General features: G+C 46.1%; 1 protein-coding gene across 2 annotated transcripts in view; it reads left to right on the top strand.

Moving 5' to 3' along the window:
- Positions 1-21,730, top strand: part of LOC140729366 (polyunsaturated fatty acid 5-lipoxygenase-like) — a 41,803-nt gene extending 20,073 nt beyond the window's left edge. Inside the window, exons 8-14 of one of the 2 annotated variants that reach the window (XM_073049024.1) lie at positions 208-411; positions 1,178-1,264; positions 4,865-5,034; positions 7,995-8,116; positions 9,865-9,965; positions 11,366-11,536; positions 21,494-21,730. In XM_073049024.1, coding sequence (XP_072905125.1) covers positions 208-411; positions 1,178-1,264; positions 4,865-5,034; positions 7,995-8,116; positions 9,865-9,965; positions 11,366-11,536; positions 21,494-21,526 — 888 coding nt within the window. In that variant the 3' untranslated portion in view covers positions 21,527-21,730. Of the gene's footprint in view, positions 1-207; positions 412-1,177; positions 1,265-4,864; positions 5,035-7,994; positions 8,117-9,864; positions 9,966-11,365; positions 11,537-21,493 lie in introns of those variants that run through there. The other variant, XM_073049025.1, reaches the window with a different exon arrangement.
- Positions 21,731-21,989: the final 259 nt, after the last annotated feature.

Raw genomic sequence — 21,989 nt, 5'->3', positions numbered from 1 at the left:
AACAACAGATGCAGGAAATCAGGCACAATACACCAAACTGCCGAAAGGACTCAGCAGGTCAGGTGGCATCTATTGAGAATCTCTTGTGTTTCTGATCTGTGTACATTGCTCTGTTAACGGAGGGATTCAATTGGCCCTGTCCCTCAATTTCTTTCAAAATCTTTTAGGCTCACGGCAAACATAGTCTGTAAATTGTGTGTTTGACAGCTCAAACAGGAGCCGGGTCCAGAGAACCCCATCTTCCTTCCGACGGACAGCAAATACGACTGGCTGCTGGCCAAGGTCTGGGTTCGTCACGCTGATACACAGGTCCACCAGCTCATCTCACACCTGCTGAACACTCATCTGTTTGCCGAAGTCTTCTGCATCGCCACCCTCCGGAAGCTTCCGAGCGCACACCCGATCTTTAAGGTACTTTCAGATGGTCTATTGTACTGAACAGGGGAGCCTTTCCAGTGACAGAAGCATTGCCGGGATTCACCAGAGTTCGATCTCCTCCGCGTATAGAGGTGTCCACGGTGATTTCTGTTGCGTGTGGAGATTAGAATGTGCAAGAAGAACAGGCCGACCGTGGCAGATGTCTGACGAATCCCATTTGCTTGTCCAGTCCATGTCCCTCCATCTCCTGCCTGTCTGAAGGCTTCACAAAGACCTGTGTCGTATCTGCCTCCACCACCACCCCAGCCAGCGCATTCCAGATACCCACCATTCGTTGTTTGAAAACCTGCCTGGCAAATGTTACTTTTGCCTTCCCCCTCTCACCTGAAATCAATGCTCATTAGTATTTCACATCTTATCTCCGGGAAAATTGTGTGTGTGTGTGTGTGTGTGTGTGTGTGTGTGTGTGTGTGTGTGTGTGTGTGTGTGTGTGTGTGTGTGTGTGTGTGTGTGTGTGTGTGTGTGTGTTTTTGCCTTCTGCTTTAACGAAAGCTGGTGATGCACCTCAGAGACGAGCAATGGAAACACGCGTGTGAGACGTTCCATCAGTGACAAGGATGAGCTGAAGATCTTGCTCACATCCCGTTAACTAATGTACATCGTAGCCACTTACTTAAAGTGTTTGAATTATGGGGCAGACTTGCCGCCTCTCAATGTGCAGCAGAAATGGCCGATGACATTGCTCGTGTCTTTATCTTGTGTAAAGTTACTCAATGTGCTAAAACCTTTAATATTACAGCTTCTGATGCCTCACCTGAAATTCACTTTACACATCAACACCGAAGCAAGAGGTCTCCTGATCTCAGAGGGTGGGGTCTTTGATCAGGTGAGCATCTTATTTCAATACTTTTTTTAATTGAAAGAGTTTTTTTGTAACTTCCACACCAGGACTACCAGACTCAAAGGTAATTACCTTCCTCAAGTAGTGAAGCTGACTGACGTCACCAACCACTAACCCACCCCTCCACAACCCCACCATCACTACCTCTGCCACTGTGGTTCCACAGTGAGCGTCCAGTAATCCAAGAGTCTGGAGACTGATGTACTGGACTGTCAGTCACCTTATGTACAGACACTCCTGTGCCCAGCATCACTCTACGGACATGCAATCAATCGGTGTACTGTACATAAGCTATCTTATATATTTATATTTATTGTGTGCTTTTATTATTGCGGTCTTTATCTCATTGCATGTTTTTGTCCTGCATTGGATCTGGAGTAACAATCATTTCATTCTCATTTACACTTGAGTCTTGGAAATGACATTAAACGATTTTGAATCTTGAGGGTTCAAAGTTACTTAGTCGCGCACCACAGAAACAGGCCATTCGGCCCACCATGACCATACTGACACACACTAATTCGCTTGGCCAGGACTTTGTCTGTAGTCTTTTATCACTGACCCGAGAGCTTGTCCTGATATTTCTTAAACTCTGTGATCACCTTCGCCTCTGGCACTGTGTTCCTGATTCCAACATCCTTCCAGGTTAAAAACAATGTTCCTTGCAACCCCGTAACCATTTCACCCCTGAAGTTAATACTTGTCCCTGGGTCTTAGTTGCAATAACCACCGAGAAAAGTTCACCCAGTTGATCTCTTCCCTCAAACCTCTCCATGGCCTGCCTCGGCCTCCTCCACTCCGAGGAAAACGGATCCACAACTCTTGTCTCTCCTCATAATTCAATCCCTCCATTCCAGGCTACGTCCTGGGTAATCCCTCAGCTTCCTCTTCTGAGCTGACCAGAACTCCACACGATCCACCATCTGTGTTTGCACCTCCCTGCTCCTGTGTTCATGTGTTCTGTCTAATGAAAACAAGTTTCCCATCTGCCTTCTCCACCAGTCTATCTACATGTGCTTCCACATTCCACATTCCTGACAAATGTTCCACCACCACCCTCCCCCCCCGATCCTTGGCCCTCCTGTGCAACCACATACCAACAGCCCCACATTCTCATGTTGTGTCTACCCATGAGCTACCAAGACTGAACTCTGTTTGATTTTACCCTACCCGGTCACACTCTGACCCTCACCATCCTGTTGTCATGACAACATCACCACCATCAGTTCTCTCCCGTGTAAACTGTGAGCTTATCGGACTTTCCAAATTCCCATTCAAGTTCTCCGACAACTCTGATTCATAGTGTGAGCTCACATCAGCAAAGTGACCATGTTGGGGTCCTGGATTGTGGCAGTAGTGTAGGTGACTCTGGTTGGGATTACCAGGTTTGTGAATATGGGGAGGACTGAGTCCAGATCTGGGATCTGGAGTGCTCGTGTGCTTCCAGCTCCCTTTAATCTCACTGGCTGACTGGGAAAACTTACGCCACTGTATTACATGTTCAGAAATCCCAGCGACATCCTTGTAAATGTTGTCTGTGCTCTTTCAACCTTATTTAGATCTTTCCTGTAGGTAGGCAACCAAATCTGCACACAATACTCCAAATTAGGCCTGCACAAGATCATATGACTTCATCATAACACCCAATCTCCAAAACTCAGTACTTTGATTGATGAAGGCCAATGTGCCAAAAGCTTTCTTTATGGCCCTGTCTACTTGTGACACCACTTTCAATGAATAATACACCTATAGTGGCAGATCCCTTTGTTCTGCCACACTCCTCAGTGCCCGACCGTTCACTGTGTCAGCCCTTCTCTGGCTGGTCCTACCGGTGCAAACTCATACTTGTCTGTATTAAATCCCATCTGCCATTTTCCAGCTGGTCCAGGTCCCACCCCAAGCTTTGATAATCTTCCTTGCTGTTCACTACACCCCCAGTCTTGGTGTCATCTGCAAATTTGCTGATCCACTTTACCACATTATCATCCAGATCATTGATATAGATGACTAACAACAAAGAACCCAGCACCAATCCCCACGGTACTCCACTAGTCACAGGCCTCCAGTCAGAGAGGTAAACCATCTGCTTCCACTCTCTGGCTTTTGCCACAAAGCCAATGTCTACTCCAATTTACTACCTCATCTTGAATGCCGAGCGACTGAACCTTTTTGACAAGCCTCCATGTGGGACCTTGTCAAATGCCCTGCTAAAGTCCATGTAGACAACATCCACTGCCTTACCTGCATTCACTTTCCTAGTAGTTTCCTTGAAAAACTCTATAAGATTGGTTAGACATGACCAACCATGCACAAAGCCATGCTGACTATCCTTTATCAGTCCATGTCTATCCAAACCCCTGTAATCTGCATATGGTCCAGGAAGCTGATGTCGCCTTGCTTCACTTTTATAAGCTCTGTGACTGTCTCCTGAGTAGACACAGATGCAAAAATATTATTTAACATCTCCCCCATCTCTTTAGCTTCCATACATGGATAACCATTCTGATCTTCCACAGGACCAATTTTATCCCTTCCAATCCTTTTGCTCTGAACATATCTGTAGAATCCCTTAGGATTCTCCTTCACCTTGTCTGGTAGCGCAATCCAATGCCTTCTTTTAGTCCTCCTGATTTCTTTTTTAAGTGTTCTCTGTATTTCCTATACCCCATAAGCACCTCATTTATTCCTAGTTGCCAATACCTGCAATGCACTTTCTTTTGTTTCTCAACCAGGGCCTCAATACCTCTTGAAACGCAAGGTTCCCTACACTTGTTATCTTTACTGTTTATTCTGATAGGCATAAAGCTTTGTACTCTCAAAATTTCACTTTTGAAGGTCTCCCACCTACCAAGTGCAGCTTTGCTAGAAAGCAGCCTGTCCCAATCCACACTTGCCAGATAATTTCTGATACCATCAAAATCAACGGTTTCAAAATAGAACTTCTGAAAGTCCATTTACTGTTTCCTCATTCATGACAATGTGTCCCAGGGGACATGTTTTGAAAATGCCTCTTCACACTCCCACTGCTCAATGTCTTGCAGGTGGAGGTAGGGCAATGAGTGGGCTCCGGTAGCAGGTCTCCCAGTGTCTGCTACCAGGTACTGTGTTCCGCATGTGTTCAAAGGATGCTCCCGGAGAGTTCCTGTAGTGTTCTGCACCGGTATGGGCAGCAGGTCTTCAGCTGGACAGGAGACTCTGCAGATGTTGGAAATCCAGAGCAACAGACACAAAATGCTGGAGGAACCAGTAGGCCAGGCAGAGCATCTATCGAGGGGGATAAAGATTAGACGTTTCAGGCAAAGACACTTAATCAACACTGGAAATGAAGGGGCAAGAAGCCAGGATAAGAAGCTCTCACCTGGTCTCACCTGTCACCTGCCATCTTGTAGTCATTCCCCTCCCCCACCTTACTCTGCATTCTTCCCACTTCCTTTCCCATTCTGATGAAGGGTTTTCACCTGATTATTGTTTATTCCCCTCCATAGATGCTGTGGGTTACTCTGGGTTTCAGCTACTTTGGTTCCTGGCTGACTCATTCCCCTCCCAGTATCGTGCCAGGTCGAACACTCCGATCTGTCATTCCAGGCTTTTTCTACGGGAGAGATGGCCAAACTGAGAATCCTGCAGCATGCTCTGGCGAACACGACCTACTCATCTCTGTGCCTCCCGGACAATGTAGCCTCTCGAAGAGTGGACAAGATCCCCAACTACTATTACAGAGATGACGCTCTGAAGATCTGGCACGCCATCAACAAGTGAGAGAGTCTATCGCTAAATGTTCTCCCTCTCCGATATCTCTCCCATTTTACACAGCACTGGCCATTAAATCCCTCATGGGAAAGGAACACAGGTCACTCCACTGGGCACCAATGTCACAGCTTCCATCACCATCATGGATGATAACTGGAGCTCTCCACGTAGGAGGTGCTGGAACCACTTACCAGGAGTTCCCCGGTGTGGGCAGGCAGCCACTTTATCACAGTGCCTCTGTAGAGTTACTATGAATGGTGTTAATAACAGGGAGGAGGAGGATGATGCCAGAGGTTGGAGCATCAAACAGTACAGCTCAGAAACAGGCCCTTCAGCCATCATCTCTGTGCTGACCACAATAGAAGGTTACCCATAAGAACATAAGACTCTAAAATAGGAGCAGAATTAGGCCATTCCATCATCACTGATTTATGTTCCCTCTCAATCACATTCTTCTATCTTCTCCCTTTATGACTGACACCCTTACTAATGAGGAACCAATCAATCTCGGCTTGAAATAAAGTACATTCTGGTTAACTGGGACACATCAGGAACAGTACATTTTGGCCCAATTAAGCAGCTGTTTCATGGAAATAGTTAAAAAGGTAGAAAAATGATAAACTTCTATATAACTAAGAAATTATATATGTAAATAAAACAGAAAAAAATTAGAACATTACAGCATTATAAACCTGTGTCTTAGTTCCTGATTGTTTTCGATGGTGGAATCCGTCCAGTGTATGTAAGCTGTCACAATCTTTTGATTGACTGTGATTGATTAAATTCAGTGCAAGCACCTAGTGCAGACTCTAAACTCCCTTCATACAATGCTGTCGATTTTATCCCATAAATCTTCAGTTTCATTGTAACCTTCAGGGTGATTGCCAATACATTTCAATTCATCGTAGTATATAACTTGTTGAAAAACTGAAATAATTTCATTTATACTTCCAGCTGTTTCTGGCATTTCCAAGTCTGAGTGTTTGAAATCGCAGAGAGCAACACAATTCTGAATTGTATTACTGATTATTTCTCACCAAGTGTCAGTGACAAAATCCATTGCTTGTTGAATAGAAACACAAGCAACTGACACAATTTAAAAACCACTTGCTGTAAGTACAGTGGAGTGTCTAACAGTCAGAAAATTCCAGGTGACAGATGTGAGTTAGAAGCTGTTTGGCAACAGCCTCCTGTCCCAATTAAGCAGCAACTTGTCCCGAATAAATGAAGGGAATCCTGGCTATTTTCTCTATTAGTTTTTGTTCTTTAAGAAATAAGCAGCTGCCTCGATTAACCGATGGCTCAGTTAACCAGAATCCAATGACATGGCCTTGCCAACTGTCTGTGGCGATGAATTCCACAGATTCACCATTTGACACTCAGTACAAAAACTGTCAAATCAGGTTGCAGCTGCATCTCATTTTGATTAGCAGAACATCATCAGGGGTGCAAGTCTGCCATCTGCCCTCTTTACCACCTGTTACATCTTTCGGGTAGCTGTAGACTTGCACCCCCCCCCCCCCAACGATCCGTCTGCCTCTCACTATGCTCCCGTGGATCCTGCCCTTCAATGTGAATGGCCAGGAGGCCTATTCTGCCCTCCTCTGTAATGTGTTTATTAATGTACTGATGACGGCTGGGGGACTCCACTCAGCGGCTGGTTGTGCCTGTGGGATAACCACCCCTCACCCACACAAACTGTGCAGCTGTTCACAGCTGGACATGACAGCTGCTGAACCCCGACACCTTATCCTGCACCCAGAACCCTTCACCAGCCAGCTGGTCAGTGCTCACTATCTACGTCAGATTCACAAAAACATCGAACAAGCCCTCTCGGGGTAAGCTGCTCCAAAAGATGAAGGCATGTGGGGGTAGATGTGAACGGTGGGAGTGTGTGATGCGGAACTGGTGTTCTTCTGGCATCAGTGCTGGGAGCTCTGTTATCAAGTCAGAGTATTGCTGCAGAGAGTCCCTTTGGCCCATCTAGTCCATTCTACCTTGATTTCTGTCTCATCCCATCCAACTGCACCTGGATACCTGCCCTCATATCCCTCCCATCCGTCCCTGTCCAAATTTCTGTCAAAAATATTGCAATCAAGCTGACATTCACCACGTCACGAGCAGCTCATTCCCCACTCACACTGCCCTCTAAGTGAAGAAATTCCCTCTCAGGTTCCCTTTAAATATTTCACCTTTAACCCATGACCTCTATTTCTGATCGCAGCCCTCAGTGGAAAAACAAACCTGCTTCCATTAATTGTAGCTCTGACTCTCAAATTTTGTACACCTCTATCAAATCTTCCCTCATTTTCCTACGCTTCAGGAAATAAAGTCCCAACCAGTTCAACCTTTCCCTATAACCAAGGTCTTCCTATTCACAGTAAAATCCTTGTAAATGTCTCCTGCTCTGATTTGGGCAAAGATGACAGAGTTTTTGCAATTGTCCTGAAATTCTCTGCACTACCCTTCAGCTCTCTCCACACTGCTCTGTGCCTCCCTCTGGGGGGAAATTCACCGTCTGAATGTCATCTGATTTTCAATTCCAGGAAAGTGATGTCCCAACCTGCGCGACCAGCAACAACTCGACCATCCTGCCCGACCACTTCCGTAGTGGCCCTTCCCTTCCTCATCCTCTTCTCTCCCACCCTCCCTCCCTCCTACCTCACACGTGTGTTCACTTTGAAACTCTCTCCTTCACTTACTTCCTCACACACTTCCTCCAACCCACTCACAATCTCTCCCTCTCCATCACTCTCATCCCCACTCCTTTCCTCCCTCTCCCACCCTTCCTGTTTCACTCCATTCATTGTCTCTCTCCCTCTGTCCCTCTCTCCCTAAATCACTCCTTTCATTGTCCCCTCACTCACATCCTCTCTCCAGTATTGTTTGTCGGTTTTCTGGTGTTAAACCAGTGCGGCCTCGGTTTCCCCTCCGTCTCCAGCAGTTTGCTCTCCTTCTCTCAAAGGTTTGTGGCAAACATCATTGACATTTACTACAAGAGCGATGCATCCGTCCAGGAGGATGAGGAAATTCATGAATGGGCAAAGGAAATCTTCACTGAAGGATTCCTGGCTAAACAATCCTCAGGTTCCACTTCCAATTATCTGAATGATCTCCCTATCACTGTGCACTGTCTTCACCCCTCTTGATTTAATAAATTATGTATTGTGTGTCTTCTGCTCTGGGCCTACTGTCGGTTCACTGATTATGGGCAGCACACTGATCTCGGATTGTTATTGCGTCCTGGGACTCGGAATACTGACCCTCGGGTGACTGGTGAGGCCCGCGCGGAACTGGTGGACTTTGACACAGGTGGAGGGAGCAGGGTTCTGGTGGGGTTGGGAGTACGTAATTTGCGTGTTACAGCCCAATGCAGTAAGCCAAGGTTCTGAGTGCTGTCCTATCAGGGCCAGAAGTTCAGAGGAGTTGGTGGGACGTTATCTTACAGTTGTGCAAGACTTTGGCGAGGTGCTTTGGGAATATTGTGTTCAGTTTTCCTCGTCCTGCAATACAAAACATGCCATTAATCTGGGAAGTATGCAGAGGAGATTTACAGAGATGTTGCCTGGTCTTGAGGGACTGAGTTATTGGAAGTTGAACAGGTTGTGTCTTTTTTATTGACGCATAATAGAATGTGTTACTTCATATTTATTGTGATTGCCAGCAAGGAAATAAATATGCTGGCATATATTTACTTAGAACTTTGAATGATGGGAGTACTTATAGAGCCGTCTAAAGGTGTAAAGAGGTTTTTGCGCAGTCGTTTTCACAGAGTGGGAGAGCAAGAACTAGAGAACATTGGTTTAAGGTGAAGGGGGAAAGATTTAAGAGCGACCCCAGGGGCAACGTCTTTACCCCGAGTGTGGTCCATATGTGGAATGAGATGACAGAGGGAGTGGTTGAGGTAGGTACAGTGACAACCTTTAATAAACAATTGGACAAGTATGGATAGGAATGGTTTAGAGTGATAAATGAAGGCAAGTGGAACTGGCATTGATGGGAATATTGGATATCATCCATTTGTTGGGCTGAACAGCCTGTTTCTGTTCTGTGTGCCTGTATGACTCTGACATTAGAAGTCATGGGATCAGAATTAATCCACTGAGTCTGCTCACCATTGCATTGCGGAGGATTTATTATTCCTCACAAACACATTCTCCTGTCTTCATAGCATTTGACACCCTCACTAATCAAGAGTCTATCAATCTCTGCTTTAAATGAACCCAAATGACTTGACCTCCACATCTGTCTGTGGCAATGTATTCCACTGAATCACCACCCTCTGGCTCAAGAAATCCCGTGTTCTCTGTTCGAAAGGGACGTCTTGTTCTGATCCACTGCCCTTTGGTCCTAGATTCCCCCAGTTTAGGAAACATATTCTCCATGTCTTCTCTATCTAGCCCCCAACCCCATTCTTGTAACCTCCAGCAGGTTCAGGCCCAGAGCAATCAAACCCTCCTCATACATGAACCCCTGCATCCCTGGGATCATTTTCTCCAACCACCTTTGGTCTCTTTCCAATGCCAGCACACCCTTTCTCAGATAAGTGGTTCAAAACTGCTCACAATATGAGGTGAGGCTTGGTGTTATTTTCTAGACTGATAAAGTTGGAGGACTTTGGTTAATGTTTGTTTAGTAATCCTCGAAACACAGGGACATGGACAGAGCAGTGTGAGGACCTCCACTCCCCGAACACTTTGACGGAGTAGAGGAAAGATTATTGGTGGGACAGGACCATGAGATGACGCGCTCATGTCCACACATTGCGTACTCTGTGCTGAGTGATTGTTTGCCTCCCGTTAATTTCACTGATGGCTTCAATATTCTCTCTTTAGGTTTCCCCACGTCATTCTCCACCAAGGGCGATCTCGTCAAGTACCTGACCATGGTCATATTCACTTGTTCTGCCCAGCACTCTGCAGTGAATGCCGGACAGGTCAGCTCAGGTTTCATTGAATTTACACTCCACTGCATCAAGTAGAGCATGACTGGTCAAAAACAGACCTCACACAAACAGAGACATTCCGAGCAGTGTCTGGTGACTGAACACAATTTTCAGACCGTTAAGAATTCAGTCTGAGCTGGATATTACTCAGTAACGCACACAAGTAGCTGCAGGAACACAACAGGTCAGATGCAGCCACCAAGGGGAATAAACAGTTAACATTTCAGGCCGAGTCCTTTCATCAGGACTGGAAAGAAAGCTGACAGAGACCGGAATTAGATGCTGGGGGAAGGGAAAATAGTACAAGGTGCCAGGAGACAGGTGAGGATAGGTGACTGGGAGAGAGAGGAGAGCTGAACTGAGAAGCTGGGAGCAGATAGATAAAAGGTAAAGGGCTGGAGAAGAAGTCAATCACAGTGGAAAAGAAATAAGGAGACGTACCTATCAAGAGCGAAGAGATGGGCAGTTGCGAAAAAGGGATTATAGGGGAGAGGATTTCTCAACCGTTTGCTCCCAGCAGTCCTCTCCCTCACCAAAACGTCATTCCCTGCTCAATCAAAGCAATCAGAATGATGGGATGCTCAGGAGCTCTATTCTCTGATCCCAACAGGTTATCATCAATCGTAGCATACAGCAAATAAGGCCATTCAGTCCATAATGCTCTGCTAGCCAAGAGTGTGGCTGACCATAATTTTATTACTAGTTTCCAACTGTTCTTTCTCAGAACTAATGTAATCTTTGGTTTCACAATTCCAAATGCATTACATTCTGCCGTGGCTCAACAGGATTCATATGAGAAGCAATTTAAATGACTCTTGTTTATCTTTCCCCATTTCTAGCTCCATCCAAACTCCCAAGGTTTTCCTGCTGAGCCAAATATTCCAGATGTTTCCCCAATCAAATATTTCTGGTATGATGACATGAAGATTGGTGGAGTTGTGGATAGTGTAGTAGATTGTCAAGGGTTGAAAAGGACATTGACAGAATGCAGATCTTAGCTGAAAAGAGGCAGATGGAATTTAATCCAGAAATGTATGAAGTGATTCACTTTGGAAGGATCGATTTGAAGCAAAATACAAGGTTCGTGGAGGATTCTTATTAGTGCGGAGGAACTGATAGATCTTAGGAGTAATGGAGGGTGAGATGTGTCTTAATGATAGTATAGGAGATTGTGAAAGACAATAAGGTATTTGATTGTGAGCTTTCACAGTAGAACAAAGTACAATAGAATCAATTACAGTCTGTAAGCTGAATGTGTGGCAAAGGGCCTATGCTACGATGCCATGTTCTGTTCCATGTTATATGCACTCATGTTGCTGTTGCGAGACCGTGGTACAGCAAAACCTCAGGTAAGAGTAAGCATTGTATCTAACACCTGAATTATTTCACAGTTTGACTGGGGATCCTGGGTCCCAAACAGTCCTTCCACCATGCAGAAACCAGCACCCACAGAAAAGGGGAAAGTCACTGAGGAAGACATCTTAAACACTTTGCCGATGAAAAGTGCCTCGGTGCTGGTGCTTGCGACCATCCATCTGCTCAGTCAACCATCTCCCTCTGAAGTAAGTAGTATAACACCAAAGGACCATAAGACACCTAGACGCCAACTCTGAGATGATGCCTTTCAATTACATGATGTCATTAAACTGGGAAGAGTGAAAAAGAGATTGAGTCTCTGGAGTTATAAGGAGAGGTTGTGCAGGTTAAGACTTTACTCCAGGAGTGTTGGAGACTGATGGGTGACCATATGGAGCTGTATATGATCATCAGGGGAACAGGCAGGTTACAGTCTTGCTCCCAGGGAAAGGAAACTAAAGACAAGGCACAGGTTTAAGGTGAAAGGGGAAAGATTAGGGACAGAGCTTAGGGACATCTTCTGCACAGAGGGCGTGGAACAAGCTGCCAGACGACGTGGTTGAGGCAGGAAAAATAACGGTGGTTAAGGGACATCAGGACAGGCCCATGGACAGGAAAGTTTTAGAGGAACATGGGGAAATGGGATTAGCTTAGTTGGCATGGACCAGTTGATCTGAAGAGTCTGTTGCTGCATTCCGTTTTACTAATGGAGAAGAATATGGAACGCAATCTGTGTGGAGGGAGACCTGACTTACCTCAACTTGTAGTGAGTCAAGCCAAGGCTACCCATACATCACCAATGCTGCCATTGTAAACACCACGTGGCCCGAGCACAGCTCCACCGTATGGAACAGCAAGGGAAGGGTCCGAGGGATTTTTATTCACATCACTCATGGGGTGAAGGAAGCAGCCAACAGTCTATGTGGAGAGATCAGTGTCCATCGCACCAAGTCAGGATATGGAGAGGGGTATCAGGAAGTGTGTGTGTGTGTGTGTGTGTGTGTGTGTGTGTGTGTGTGTGTGTGTGTGTGTGTGTGTGTGTGTGTGTGTGTGTGTGTGTGTGTGTGTGTGTGTGTGTGTGTGTGTGTGTGTGTGTGTGTGTGTGTGTGTGTGTGTGTGTGTGTGTGTGATTACTGATTATTACCCCCATCCATCAGGAATAAATCTCTCTACTTCCCGCAAACAAGCTTGGGTACGTACATGGAACAACGCTTCATTGAACCGGAAGCTAAGGAATGCATCGAGAAGTTCCAGAAAGAACTCGTGTACATCGAGAATGAGATAAAGAAGCGCAATGAGGGTCTTGAGCTGAAGTATACGTACCTTATGCCAAGCGTCATCGAGAACAGTGTGGCGATATGAAGGCCCATCCCACCGCTGGCCATTGCTTCCTCTGTGCTTTATGCTTTGGGGTCAGATGAGAATTCAAGCTGCAAATTTCTATAGCGCTTATTGCCGAACTGACTCCACTTCTTTCTTCCTACCTTCCTCTCTCTGACCTGGCTGAGGCAGATATGACACCTACATCTCCTCAATGAATGCCAAGTCCCCTAATTCGCAATTGCCAGCGAGGGATCCTCCTCGAGACAGAATCCTCATCCAATGAACCTCTTCTGCATTCTCTCTAAAGGCTCCAAGCCCTTGCAGATCGTAACTGCTCACAATACTCCCAGTGTGACCTAACCTATAGTGCAAATTACACTCATGTACACAGTCTCCCAAAGTCTGTGGCTGGGAAATTGCTGAAACGTGTTATGGGGTAAAGCCCCAATTCCCCCTCTCCCTGTGTCCCATGCAGGGGGGACAGATGGTAGGCACGTACACCCAGAAATGGGCTGAACACTGGGAACTGGTGAAGAGGAAGGAACCATGGGGTGTTGGAGGGTGGGGTGGGTGATTCTCAGGTATTGCGACCCCACCCAGTGAGAGTTCGGCCCAGTGCATGACCGGTGGGAGATACACCCCAGGGTCTTGCTGGTGGTGAAAACAGAACTCAAGTACCAGGGCTGCAGATTGTGCCCCGGGGAGTAGTAAACACTGCCGCGGGAGCCCAGGAACCCCAGCATGCATGGGGAATGTGGCCAAGTACCAGGGGTTCTTAAGGGAGGTGGGGGAGCAGTGGCAGGCACTGAGGTGGGAGCCCAGAAAACCTGGAAGGGCAGGGGAATATGCCTGGGGGGTCAGCAGAACCTTCAAGAAGTAATAGATGAGAATGAGACCTGAGAGGGCAACAGGTGATGAAGACTCCATTCCTTCGGGGGTCACAGGGAGGCAAGAACAATCGGCGGAGGAGACCACTCGGCCCCTCAAGTGTTTCTCCCAGGTATGGCTGACCTGCTCATTTCAGTGATTTACCAAGTGTATCTCTTTAGAGACAGCCCTAATATCCTGTCCGAAGTAAGAAGAATAGAACTGCAAGGGAACAATACTGAGCAACACACAAAGTGATAGACGGACTTGGGATGTCAGGCAGCATCTGTAGAGAGGAGCTTCCATCCGGACTGGACAGAGGCCATGTAATCTGTATAAAAATCTGGGGTTGAGGGGAATGGGTGGGGAAAGAACTGGCAGGTGACATCATACTGCATCTGTAACCTTGCTAGCATCCTGTACAGTTGGAATGATCTAGACTAAGGACAGCGGCCGGTGACGGAGGAAAATCAGGGTGATGGTGGGTGGCACAGAGATATAATGGGTAGAAACGCTGGTCACGGCTCCTGTGAATAGGGTTCGATTCCAGCCTCTGGTCTGTGGGAGGACTGCAGGCCCACGGAAAGGAGATGCATCTGTTTGGGGGGCTAGGAATGTAGGGAATTCTGATATTCTTGGGGAGTAATCGTTCGAGTTCCTGAAGAACATGAAGGTGGTTAAGTCCCAGGGGAGTCTTACATCAGAGGGAGACGAATTGTCACAGAAGTTACGTAGGAATAGGGCTGACATCTGGACTACAGTTAGACAGACAGGAGAGTTGTATCAGTACAGTAAACACTGCCCATAATGGTACTGTACAAGCTCACGGAATACAGGTATAGGTAGGCAGACAGGTGGAGAGTTATATGGGGAATAACTATGGTGAGAGAGGGGTCTCTGTCCCTACGGTACCTGTAGCTGGACTGACTCCTGCTGGGCTGGGAGTTACACTGTGACAGATGAATGGTGCCTCCACTCCAAGCTCAGCACTAACACTCATTGGGTATACAGTGAATTCTGGGTATTTGGGACACATCGAGACTGGTACATTTGGGCTCAATTACACGGCTGCTCAATTGTGCGTGGGAACTCGAGCACCCATAGGAAACCCACGTTCTTGCTCACAGAGGACACTGGAATTGAACTGCAATGCCCCAAGCTCTTACAGTTCATGGTAGTTGATCCCTATGGGGGGCATTGTGGGGGTGGGCGCAACCGTCATTGATCCCCCCCCACGGGGGGAGGAGCCAAACTTCCCTCCAAAGGGCAACACCTCACATGCCAGCATTAAGTTCTATCTGCCATTTTTCGGCTCATATTTCCAGTTAGCCCAGATCCCGTTGCAAGCTTTGGTCATCTTCTTCGTGTCCAATACCCTCCCAGCCTTGACATCATCGACAAATTTGCTGATCAAGTTTATCACATTATCATCCAGATCGTTGATATAGATACAAACAACTACAGACATTGCACCTATCTCTATGGCACACCATTAGTCACTGACCTCAAATACAGAGGCCACTACCATCTGCTACCACTCAACTGTCCTATCCTCACTCGTATCACTCCGGTTCCTATCCCTTCTGCCTAATTAGTGTGGATACTATCGGAGGTTCGTGAAGGGCTACATGAAAGTGAGTCACCCATTAAATCAGCTTCTGTGTGGTTACCCTCCCTTGGGGAAGGAAGGGAGGAGGACAAAAGGAGAGGAGGGTAAAGAGTTTCTTAGCCCTTCAGAGCCCTTTAGACCGAGGTGGGGTGTGAAATGTGGAGGCCTTTCAGTCTCGGAGTTGCTGCTGACCCAGGCACCCATGCTGGCTTTTGCAGACCCGCGATTGCTATATGTACTGAGCAAGGATGCCAGCTGGGAGGGTTTAGGGGATGTCCTGTATCAGGATCAGGGCTCCGGGTTGAGACCTGTTCCATTTGTCAGCCGCAGTCTGTCACCCTCCGAGGGAAAACTAGCCCACAACACAAGTTGGAGTTTAGAACCGTAGAACATTACAGCACAGAAACAAGTCCTTTTGACCCTTCTTGGCTGTGCCAAATCATTTTTTTGCCAAGTCCCACTGACCTGCACCTGGACCATGTCCCTCCCTACACCTCTCATCCATCTACCTGTCCAAGATTTTCTTAAATGTTAAAAGTGAGCCCGCACTTACCACTTCATCTGGCAGATCATTCCACACTCCCACCACTCTCTGTGTGAAGAAGTGCCCCCCCCCCAATGTTCCCTTTAAACATTTCTCCCTTCACCCTTAACCCATGTCCTCTGGTTTTTTTCTTCCCTAGCCTCAGTGGAAGAATCCTGCTTTCATTCACTCTATCTAGACCCATCATAATTTTATACACCTCCATCAAATGTCCCCTCATTCGTCTACACTCCAGGGAATAAAGTCCTAACCTATTCAACCTTTCTCTGTAACTCAGTTTCTCAAGTCCCGGCAACATCCTTGTAAACCTTCCCTGCACTCTTTCAACCTTATTAATATCCTTCCTGTAATTTGGTGACCAAAACTGCACACAATACTCCAAATTCAGCCTCACCAATCCCTTATACAAGCTCACCATAACATTCCAACTCTTATACTCAATACTTTGATTTATAAAGGCCAATGTACCAAAAGCTCTCTTTACTACCCTATCTACCTGTGATGCCACTTTTAGGGAATTTTGTATCTGTATTCCCAGATCCCTCTGTTCTACAGCACTCCTCAGTGCCCTACCATTTACCTTGTATGTTCTACCTTGGTTTGTCCTTCCAAAGTGCAATACCTCACATTTGTCTGTATTAAATGCCATCTGCCATTTTTCAGCCCATTTTTCCAGCTGGTCCAACTCCCTCTGCAAGCTTTGAAAACCTTCCTCACCGTCCACTACACCTCCAATCTTTGTATCATCAGCAAATTTGCTGATCCAATTTACCACATTCTCATCCAGATCATTGATATAGATGACAAATAACAATGAACCCAGCACTGATCCCTGTGGCACACAACTAGTCACAGGCCTCCACTCAGAGAAGCAATCCTCCACTACCACTCTCTGGCTTCTCCCATTGAGCCAATGTTTAATCCAATTTACTACCTCACCATGTATACCTAGCGACTGAATCTTACTAAATAACCTCCCATGCGGGACCTTGTCAAAGGCCTTACTGAAGTTCAGGTAGACAACATTCACAGCCTTCCCTTCATCCACTTTCCTGGTAACCTCCTCAAAAAAACCCTAATAGATTGGTTAAACATGACCTACCATGCACAGAGCCATGTTGACTCTCCCTAATAAGTCCCTGTCTATCCAAATACTTGGAGATTCTATCTCTTAGTACTCCTTCCAATAATGTATCTACTACTGACATCAAACTTATCAGCCTATAGTTTACCGGATCACTTTTAGAGCCATTTTTAAACAACGGAACAGCATGAGCTATCCTCCAATCCTCCGGCACCTCACCCGTAGATACCTACATTTTAAATATATCTGCCAGGGCCCCTGTAATTTCAACACTAGTCTCCTTCAAGGTCCGAGGGAATAGCTGTCAGGTCCTGGGGATTCATCTACTCTGATTTACCTCAAGATAACAAGTACCTCCTCCTCTTCAATCTATATAGGTTCCATGACCTCACTACCTGTTTGCCTTATTTCCATTGACTCCATGCTAGTTTCCTTAGTAAATACAGATGCAAAAAAACATTTACGATCTCCCCCATTTCCTTTGGTTCCATACATAGCCAACCACTCTGATCTTCAAGAGGACCAATTTTATCCCTTGCTATCCTTTTTCTCTTAATATACCTGTAGAAGCTCTTTGGATTATCCTTCACCTTGACTGCCAAAGCAACCTCATGTCTTCTTTTAGCCCTCCTGATTTCTTTCTTAAGTACTTTTTGCACTTTCTATACTCCTCAAGCACCTTATTTGCTCCCTGTTTCCTATACATGTCATACCTTATCAGAGTTCCAATATCCCTAGAGAACCAAGGTTTCTTATTCTTATTCATTTTGCCTTTAATCCTGACAGGAACATACAAACTCTGCACTCTCAAAATTTCTCCTTTGAAGCCTCCCACTTACCAATCACATCCTTGCCAGAGAACAACCTGTCCCAATCCACACTTTTTAGATCCTTTCTCATTTCTTCAAATTTGGCCTTTTTCCAGTTTAGAACCTCAAACCGAGGACCAGATCTATCTTTATCCATGATCAAGTTGAAACTAATGGTGTTATCATCACTGGAACCAAAGTGTTCCCCTACACACACTTCCTTCACCTGTCCTAACTCATTTCCTAATAGGACATCTAATATTGCATCCTCTCTAGTTGGTACCTTTACATATTGATTTAGAAAACTTTCCAGAACATATTTTACAAACTCTAACCCGTCTAGACCTTTAACAGTATGGGAGTCCCAATCAATATGTGGAAAATTACTTTACTTTACTTTTACTTTATTACTTTATTGTCACCAAACAATTGATACTAGAGCATACAATCATCACAGTGATATTTGATTCTGCGCTTCGTGCTCCCTGGAGTACAAATCGATAGTAAATATAATTAAAATTTAAATTATAAATCATAAATAAAAAATAGAAAAGGGAAAGTAAGGTAGTGCAAGTCAGGTCCGGATATTTGGAAGGTACGGCCCAGATCCGGGCCAGGATTGATTCAGCAGTCCTATCACAGTTGGAAAGGAGCTGTTCCCAAATCCGGCCATGTGAATCTTCAAGCTCCTGAACCTCCTCCCGGAGGGAAGAGGGACAAAAAGTGTGTTGGCTGGGTGGGTTGTGTCCTTGATTATCCTGGCAGCACTGCTCCGACAGCGTGCGGTGTAAAGTGAGTCCAAGGATGGAAGATTGGTTTGTGTGATGTGCTGGGCTGTGATCACGATCTTCTGCAGCTTCTTCCCGTCTTGGACAGGACAACTTCCATACCAGGTTTGTGATGCACCCTGGAAGAATGCTCTCTACAGTGCATCTATAAAAATTAGTGAGGGTTTTAGGGGACAGGCCAAATTTCTTCAGCTTTCTCAGGAAGTGAAGGCGCTGGTGGGCCTTCTTGGCAGTGGACTCTGCTTGGTTAGACCAAGTCAGGTCATTTGTGATATTGACCCCGAGGAACTTAAAGCTTTTGACCTGTTCCACTTGCGCACCACGATGTAGTTGGGGTCGTGCGGTCCGCTACTCCTTCTGGTCAACAACCAATTCCTTCGTCTTGCTGACATTGAGGGATAGGTTATTGTCTTCGCACCATGCCACCAGGTTCTTAATATCCTCTCTGTACTCAGACTCATCATTACCCAAGATACGGCCTACAATTGTGGTGTCATCAGCAAACTTATATGTTGAGTTTGATGGAAACTTGGCTACACAATCATGGGTGTCCAAGTTTCCATCGATCTCAATATATGTTTGCTGAAATCCCCTACTATCACAACTTTATGTTTCCTGCAGTTGTCTGCTATCTCTCTGCAGATTTGCTCCTCCAATTCTCGTCAGCCTTCCCCACAATACTTCTCGCATTGAAATAGACGCACCTCAGAAGATTATTACCAGCACACACAACCCTTCGATTTGTGACTTTGCACGAACTTTTTACATTATTAATTTTCAGCCCTGCTCCACTATCTGCACTGGTACTCTGGTTTCCTCCCCCTGCAATTCTAGTTTAAACCCTCCCCAATAGCACTAACAAACCTCCCTGCAAGGATATTGGTCCCCTTGTAGTTCAGGTGTAACCTGGCTCTCTTGTACAGGTCCCACCTGCCCCAGAAGAGGTCCCAGTGATCCTGAAATCTGAACCCCCGCCCCTACACCAGTTCCTCAGCCACGTGTTCATCTGCCAGAGCATCCTATTCTTACCCTCACTGGCATGTGGCACAGGTAGCAATCCTGAGATTACCACCCTTGAGGTCCTGCTTTTTAACTTCCTACCAAGCTCTCTATACTCACTCTTCAGGACCTCCTCACTCTTTCTTCCTATGTCATTGGTACCGATGTGTACCACGACATCTGGCTGATCAGATAGATAGATAGATAGATAGATATTCATCACCATGGGGAAATTCAACATTTTTTCCAATGTCCCATACACTTATTGTAGCAAAACTAATTACATACAATACTTAACTCGGTATAAATATGATATGCATCTAAAATCACCCTCTCAAAAAGCATTAATAAATAGCTTTTAAAAAGTTCTTAAATTGTTTACTAAAATACATTGAATGGTAACTTAAGCTCAGTCCTAACCCCGGCACTTTAACACATCTTACCCCTGGCGGTTGAATTTTAAAGCCGAATGGCATTGGGGAGTAATGATCTCTTCATCCTGTCTGAGGAGCATTGCATCGATAGCAACCTGCCGCTGAAGCTGCTTCTCTGTCTCTGGATGGTGCTATGCAGAGGATGTTCAGGGTTTTCCATGATTGACCGTAGCCTACTACCCTCCCACTTCACTTCAGATCACCTCTTGCTTCGATTTCTGGCATTGAAGTGGGTTGTGGTGGATTAATTGAGTGACGACCTCTATGGTGCAAAGTGGTTCAGTGTGCTGGACTTGAGGAGTGCATATTACCAGATTCCCATGTGTGAGGCTGACAAAGAGAAGATGGCATTTATATATCCACTGGGATTATTCTGGTTCGAAAAGATGCCCCAGGGCATATCGGGAGCCTCTGCGACCTTCCAGCGTGTCATGAAGAAAACGATGGCCAAAGTGTCCTGGGAGAAGTATTTCATTTATTATGGCCTCCCCAGGTGGATACATAGTGACTGGGGACGGGATTTCGAGAGGAGGCCCATACATGAGTTACAGGGCATGCTCGGAGTTGAGAAGTTGAGGACTACGCCCTATCACCCACAGGGTGATCCCCAGCTCGAGAGGTTTAATCGGACCTTGCTAGACATGCTCAGAACCTTGGAAATCAGCAAGAGCAAGTGGAGTCGACATAGTGGACATCTGGTTCTCTGTACATGGAATGAAGCTACCAGGTACTCGCCATATTATCTGAGGTTGCCCATCGACCTTTGTTTTGGGACTGGCGAGGAAGACCTACCACTGAGGACTTATCTGAAGTATGCATCTGATATGACAATGGAGCTGAAAAAAAGTCTTATGAATTAGCTGAGGTCGTTGCTGCCAAGCAGAATCGAGGAAATATGATCAAAAGGTTAGGTTCTCCCAACTCATGCCGACAGACCGAGTCCTCATAAGGAATCTGGGGCTAACTGGGAAGCATAAGTTGACCAACCGCTGGGTGGCTACGCCTTATGTGGTGGCGAGTCAGATGCCAAATGTACGGCGGGGCGACTGAATGACCAACAGCAGAAGAGATTAGACTGGCCCCCGTCCTTGAATCAGAGGATAAGGAAATGGGGGTGTGGTATATGCTGCCTTTTGCTAACTCCCCACTGATTGAGTAAGAGATCCCCAACCCTTCTCACGCTGAGTCAGGTGAAATCGATGGGTGCGGGGGATATCTGTGGACAGATTGGGTTTCACTGGGACCCTACAACAGATAAAGTGGGGCTCAGTCAAGGGACAAAGGGGTCCAAGTTGCAGGAGGGCACGGGTGATAGACCGGGGAGGCCTCGCCATGTAAACTCCAAAGAGTGTCTGAACCTGAAGTAGATGAGGGGGTAAGAAGGTCTCAAAGAATCAGGAGACCACTGGATAGACTGGCCTATGTAGCACTAGGGGAACAGAGTGTGGCACCTATTGTCTTGGTGAGCTATGTCACTGCCATTTGACTTTTTGCTTTGTATGAGGGGGTGGCAAATTATCTCAATGCTATGAGGACATGACTAATTTTGGCGGGGGGAGAGTGTAACACGCTGGGAAAGGTTTCACTGCTAATGTAATGGTCTTTCTGTAGAAGCAGTGTTAGGGTTATGGTTAGAGATAATGAGTGTTTTGGAATGTGAGTATCCAATGACGGGAGGGTGTTTTTGTGCCGTGTTTACGACCCAGGGGGATCTGGGTCTTTTGTTTGGCGGGAGATGAAGAGAGAAGACACCGGAGCTGAGCCATGAACCGACGAATGCCGGGGAGATCGATGGAGGATCGGTGACGGGGAAACTGTGAGCTCCAACTGTGCACGTTAGACTGTTTCATTAAAATGGGCCCTTTTCTCTTTTTTTTTTGCTTTTTCTTCACTAACCCTGCAGTCAAATTAAGAATTATAAAGCTAAATTGTTTAATTGTAAATGGTGTACTGTCTGTTATTTCGTGGTACTGATTTGTAACAGGGTAACGAATCACGCAGCATCCACACAAACAGGGGTTTTCAGTGTGGACTTGCATCTTAATCTTACCCATTTGCAGGGCAGAGATCATCTTCCCTAGACTTACACAGCCGACCGAACCTGAATTCGCCCTAAAGCTCGAGCAAACTTGCCTGCAAGAATATTGGACACCACGGGTTCAAGTGTAACCCGTTCTTTCTGGACAAGTCATACTGCGCCTT

Source organism: Hemitrygon akajei, chromosome 6, assembly GCF_048418815.1.
Source record: "Hemitrygon akajei chromosome 6, sHemAka1.3, whole genome shotgun sequence".
NCBI lineage: Eukaryota > Metazoa > Chordata > Chondrichthyes > Myliobatiformes > Dasyatidae > Hemitrygon > Hemitrygon akajei.
Note: the sequence above shows the minus strand (reverse complement) of the source record. Positions and strands in the feature narration are given on the sequence as shown.